At 42.0% G+C, this 6,115-nt stretch overlaps 1 protein-coding gene across 2 annotated transcripts in view; it reads right to left on the bottom strand.

Moving 5' to 3' along the window:
- Positions 1-3,808: 3,808 nt before the first annotated feature.
- Sdf2 (stromal cell derived factor 2) overlaps positions 3,809-6,115 on the bottom strand; it is an 11,818-nt gene continuing 9,511 nt past the window's right edge. Inside the window, exons 3-4 of one of the 2 annotated variants that reach the window (XM_010642304.3) lie at positions 4,446-4,476; positions 3,809-4,337 (exon numbers count right to left, since the gene is read on the bottom strand). In XM_010642304.3, coding sequence (XP_010640606.1) covers positions 4,189-4,337; positions 4,446-4,476 — 180 coding nt within the window. In that variant the 3' untranslated portion in view covers positions 3,809-4,188. Of the gene's footprint in view, positions 4,477-6,115 lie in introns of both variants that reach the window. The other variant, XM_010642303.3, reaches the window with a different exon arrangement.

Genomic DNA, 6,115 nt, shown 5'->3' with positions numbered 1-6,115 from the left:
CTGCGGAGGAAGCAAAGGGGGGGGGCGCCGACCTCGAAGTAGCTGACAGAGGCGCCCCGCCCTGGGCGCGGCTGGCAGTGTCGGGCCTGCTGGGGGTCGGAGTCCGAGCAAGTTGTCCCAGGTTACTGGTAACCTCACAGGGCTCCTCTCAGCCTTAGAGTTCCACTTTCAAAACACATTTCCTAAGGCAGCTAAAGAGCCTGGCTGCTCAAGGCCTGGACTGAGAAGTCGGCCCACGTTATACTCTTAGGTCAGAAGTAATAGTACTTCCCTATTCCTCAGGAAGCTGAGGAAATCAAGAGATAACTAAAAGATCTTAGAAATTCCAGTTCATTTCACCCGCAAGAGAAACCCATGAGTTTTCAACTCCTTTACGGCCCGATTACGGATCTGGTCAGTTTATACGTATTAACTTTTCCAGACACTTCCCTGGACAAACTTGTTTCTGCAACGTATATAGCACGGACTGGGCCAGGAAGTGTAAGAAGGGATATTGGACAAAGGTCGCTTAGAATGACTGTGATGTTATGGGAAAACAGCTTGTTAGCTGGACGTGGTGACACAAGTCTGTAATCTCAGCGCTGTAGGTGGCTGAGACAGGAATATCCCAAGTTTGAGCCCAGCATGAGCAATTTAGTGACTAGAGGTACTCTTTCAAAAACTACAGATTTAAAAAGTCAGAGAATGTAGCTGAGGTACATTCCCAGACAACAGTTGTTTTGTTTTGGTCTGAGACAGGGTCTTGCTAAGTCCAAGTTGCCCAAGTGAGGTCGAATTTGTGATTCTCCTGCCACAGTCTCCAAGAATGCTGAGGTTACAGGCGTGCACCACCACACTGTTTGTGGGTCACTATCTGAATGATTTACTAACAACTATAATTTACTGATAGTAAAGTATAATTACTAAAGAAATCTTGGGGCTTTCAAGAGTCAGTATTATGGAGTACTATCTCTGTTCTAGTGTCCTAATCTCTATAACCATCTTTCAAGATTTACTCAGAACTTCAACTTTTACCAACATGTTGCCCAAAGTTGCTTTTATTCCAACTAGATTCCTTCCTTTTCTAGCCCTTAAATCAGTTATTTCACATATTCCCAGGGGCACTACTACTGTTTCATACTTCGGAAGAGAGGTCATACTTACCTGCCAAACATTATTTGTTATCCTTAAAATCAGCAGCTTTCATCAGTGTATGTCCCGAGTGCTCAGGGAAGGTCCAGAAACTGTGTAGGTCAAGGAGTGGTGCCTTGTAACCCATCTCTATACTCTCATCTGCTTCTTTTATTCAGCTAAGATGCCTGTCACTTCCTTTCTTCTCCCTAGACTGTTATGACTCCTACTAGCAGCAATCTCAGAGCTTGAAATGTTGATTCTATGTCTGTTATTGACAATAGTGATTCCTAATGAATCAAAACAGTTGAAGTGGAAGGGCCAGGGATGTAGTTCAGTGGCACCACGCCTGCCTGACAAGCACAAGGTCCTGAGTTTGATCCCTGATACTGAAAAACAAAGTCTCTTTGAAGCAACTGAAGTGGAATAGGGAAGAGGGGTAGAGGCAGAGAAGGAACTCTATTAATTCATAGCCTAAGTTTACTGAGACTGTAAGTCTTCCTAAAAGAAACCAAGTCTTGCTGGGTGTGGTGGTGCAAGGCTGTAATTCCCACATTCTGGAGGCTGAGGCAGGAGGATTGCAGTGAGTTTGAGGCGAGCCTGGGCTACATAGTGAGTTCAGGGCCAGCCAGAACTACAAAGTGAAACCCTGTCTCAAAAAAACAGAAAAACAAAGACTGGTACCAGGGATCGAACTCAGGACCTTGTGCTTGTGAGGCAGGTACAGTGCCACTGAGCTAAATCCCCAGCCCAAGAAACCGTCTTAATGTCATGGGCCAGGTCTAGCATAGAACTGGTATCTCTAAATGTTCAACATTAACATCTTAAATAGAAAAAAAAGAAAAACCCAGAAGTTTTAAAAAATAAATAAGCTTACTAGCCAGGCACTGTAACACACTCCAGTAGTCGCAACACTAGAGGACAAGGCAGAAGGATCACTGAGAGTTCAAGGCCAGCCTAAACTACAGTACATAGTGAAACTCCATCTCAAAAAAAAAAGCTTGCTAATCACTGAAAATCTAGTAGGTGGCAGCCACTTCTATTCACCACTACCATGTTTGGAGGATATAGGAGTAAGCTAAGTGTGGTGGTACACATCACAGCAATCTGGGAAACCGAGGCAAGAGGAATCTAATTTCAAGCCCAACTTGGTAACTTAGCAAGACCCTGTCTCAAAAGTAAAAATTTTAGGGGCCAGGGATTTAGTTCAGTGGTGCCGCACCTGCCTTGCAAGCACAAGGTCCTGAGTTTGATTCCCAGTATATAGGAGCAAACTTTCTGGAGTCAAGTGGCACAGGAAAGAAGAAAATGAGGTAGTCAGAGGACAAAAACAAAAACTTTCCCATACTGATTTCAGAAAAAAGATATCCCCGGGCCAGGGATTTTATTCTGTGGCACTGCACCTGCCTCACAAGCGCAAGCCCAAGATCCTGAGTTCAATTCCTGATACTACCATTTAAAAAAAAAAAAAAAAAGGATATCCCTATCCCTTCAACCGAAAAAGGTACTATCTTCCAAGAGCTAAATACAAAATTGTAGCATAGTAAAAAGAGTGAGTTGCTGGGCGTGGTGGCACATGCCTATGATCCCAGCACTCAGGAGGCTGAGGCAGGAGGATCGCTGTGAGTTTGAGACCAGTCTGGGCCACATAGTGAGTTCCAGGTCAGTCTCAACTACATAGTGAAACACTGTCTCAAAACACCAAAAAAAAAAAAAAAAGAGCGAGTCAAGGACCAGAGATTTAGCCTGTGACACCATGCTTGCCTGGTAAGTGCAAGGTCCTGAGTTCAACCCCTGGTACTGGGGGGAAAAAAAAAGTGAGTCAGACAAAGCTACATTCCTATCCCAAAATTACTTACTAGTTTTAAGAAATTAGTTCACTTCCTGTCCAAATGCCCACCCCCAAAATAAAATTTGAGGCAATAAACTGTTCTGCCTTGGTAAAACTAATGTCTACTCTATAATTTCTGTGAGGATGAAATGAAGTAACAGCTACAATATGATGTCTAGTGTGTAGCAGTTAATGTTGGTTCTGCTTTCTACCTCTACCCCTTTTTATCTACAGTAACAGGTCCAGAGTAAAATATTTCCTTAGCTACTCATTATGGTATATTTTTTGAGAGTCGCTAGCCATACTTATTCAAAAATGTAATAAGCTGAGGTGCCTGGGGAGAACTGAAGTAACAGAAAGAAAACGTTTAGATGTAAGTAAACCTCCTAAAATGGCCCATGCTGAAGGTTTCCAGCATCTCCAAAGTTTCTGGACTTGAGGACTAAGCACACCATGAAATAGCTATTAATACGTGACAGTAAGGCTGGGGATTTAGCTTAGTGGTTCTGCCACCTGCCTAGCAAGCACAAGGACCCAAGTTCGATCCGTGGTACCAAAAACAAAACAAAACAACAACAACAAAAGTGATAATACAGTAAATGATAAATTTTTATAATTTCAGAGAAAGAAAAATAGAGTGGAATTCACATACATTAACAATCCATGCCATGGGGCCCGGGGATTTAGTTCAGTGGTGCCACGCCTGCCTAGCAAGTACAAGGTCCTGAATTTGATCCCCAGCACACACACACACACACACACACACACACACACACACACACACACACAATCAATCCATGCCAACAAATGAGGGCAGGAAGGAGAAGGAGATGTAAAAAGAATTAAGATGTGTTATGTACATGTACCAGCTCCCCACAATGAATGTAATCATTATGATGTACTACAGACATGTACTGGAAAAAAAATCCATGATGCCAAGCACCCAAAGAGGAGAAATCTCCCAGCTAAGAGAGAGTATTTGTCTAATTTCTTATATCAGTATGAATTAAAAGCATCTGTGCTTTCATCAGCAAGTTCTCTACTCAGAATTGACTCAGGTATGGGAGAGCAACCAATTCCAGGATGAAGGGCTACAGCTTCCAAACACAGCCATTGCCTTCTGTTGTGCATCTTTATTTCCATGAGGACATGGCCACTGCCCAGATGATGCGTGGCAGGAACCCGTGGGTGAAGCAGCAACAGATGTCTATGAATACTGTGTAGTGATTGGCTTGGAACCTCTGGACTCACAGCTCTGCATGGTGGGCTTCTGCCTTCAACAACTCACTGGGCTTCATGAAGATGCCTTCCATGGCTTTCCAATAGTTATTCTGGCTTGGCTGGGCCATGCCATGCACTTCTTTTTGTCCACTGATGGGTCGACCATATTGTTCTCCTGTGACAGACAGCAGTACTTCGGTGAAAGAATGTTTGAACCTCACCTCACCATCTCTCACCCAGTAGGGCCCATTACAGAGCACTGTCCAGTCATCCAGATAATCACCTTCACCTTCCTCACCAAAAGCACTCACTTCCTGCAAAATACAGAAGGTGGCAATGTTAGCATGGCTGATAACCAGGCTTGAAGAGTAAGCAAGGCAATGGGAAGAAAAAGAAGCTGCACAAAGTGACAAGAAGCTTTCCAATGTTGTTAAAAAATAAAATAACTGCAGGGAAATAAGACACAAAGAACATCTCAGAGAAAAATAAATTAATGACCATGAGATTATGGTCCTAACCTTGAGTTTGCAGTTAATAAATACTATATTTGCCTTATATTTTCTATTATAGTCTCAATTTTTTTCTTTAGAGACAGGTTCTTGAAACAGCTATTAATAATTGACAATATAGTGACTGATAAAAAATTTTTATCACTTCACAGAAAGAAAAATAGGAGGCAGTTCATACACATTAACAAGGCTACCCAAGCTGGTCTGGACTTAAGTGATCTTCTTGGGCCAGGGATTTAGCTCAGTGGTTCAACCATCTGCCTTGCAAGCACAAGGTCCCAAGTTCGATCCCCAGTACCAAAAAAAAAGGGAACACTTAAGTGATCTTCTTGTCTCAGCCTCTCAACTAGCTGGGACTACAGGCATGCACCACTGCACTTGGCCTATTAAAAACTTTAGAATTCTTATTATTCGACTTTTAAGTATTCTTGCGTCATCCATCTAACTAATTATCTTCTCCCTGCCCGTGTGTGTGTGTGTGTGTGTGTGTGTGTGTGTGTGTGAAAGTTTGAAAAAGTATGGGTTCTAGATTCAAGAAGAACTTGAATCTCAGCTTGATCCCTGTAAGTCCTTTGAGCCTTCATTTTATCCTCTGAAAAATAATGACAATATCACCTTACCACTGTGAGAACTAAATGAGATAGTAAATATTAATTAACAAAACATAGTAGATTCTCTGTATTCCATTGTTCATCTAAATCTCATTCTCCATAAGGCCAAATATTTACTTTCTAGGCAATGATAACCAAAAATCTTAACTTTATAACTATAACTTTAGACAACAAAAAAACAGCCATTTGGGAATGGACTCTGTAAAACTAAAGGCAAAAGGAGGGCTGGCGATTTAGCTCAGCGGTGCCACCACCTGCCTTGCAAGCACAAGGTCCTGAGTTTGATTCCCGTTACCAGAAACCACAAACTAAACAAAACAAAAATTTAAGGCAAAAGGAACCATGCATAAGCACAGTACTCTATGAGATAAATTAAGTACCCCACAGGAGTTCCAGTTAACAATTCTGATGTTACTACATTTGTATCCTGGAACTAAACAAGTAAATGGATGTGCCGCCTGCCTTGCAAGCACAAGGTCCCAAGTTCGATCCCCAGTACCAAAACAAAAAAAGCAAGTACGTGGATGGTGGATGACAGGATGATAAAAGGCTATCTCATTGCAGTGGGCATTTATAAATACAGAAAAGAAGCCAGAATGATCTATGTGGTAACAGATTGGATTTGGAGATATCATAGAAAACCTATTTTAACTTAATATACATAAAGAGGTCTACATATATCAATACTTACGTGTGCATATATAAATATTTACACATATATATGGGTTTGCATACATAAAACATTTCTTTGCTCTGTCAGGAGAGAGGGCCTAAAAGAAACAACACCTTGCCTGCCTCGCAAGCACAAGCCAGTTCAATCCCTGGTACAAAAA

Source organism: Fukomys damarensis, unplaced genomic scaffold, assembly GCF_012274545.1.
Source record: "Fukomys damarensis isolate Sample0158 unplaced genomic scaffold, DMR_v1.0_HiC HiC_scaffold_13, whole genome shotgun sequence".
Lineage (NCBI taxonomy): Eukaryota > Metazoa > Chordata > Mammalia > Rodentia > Bathyergidae > Fukomys > Fukomys damarensis.
Note: the sequence above shows the minus strand (reverse complement) of the source record. Positions and strands in the feature narration are given on the sequence as shown.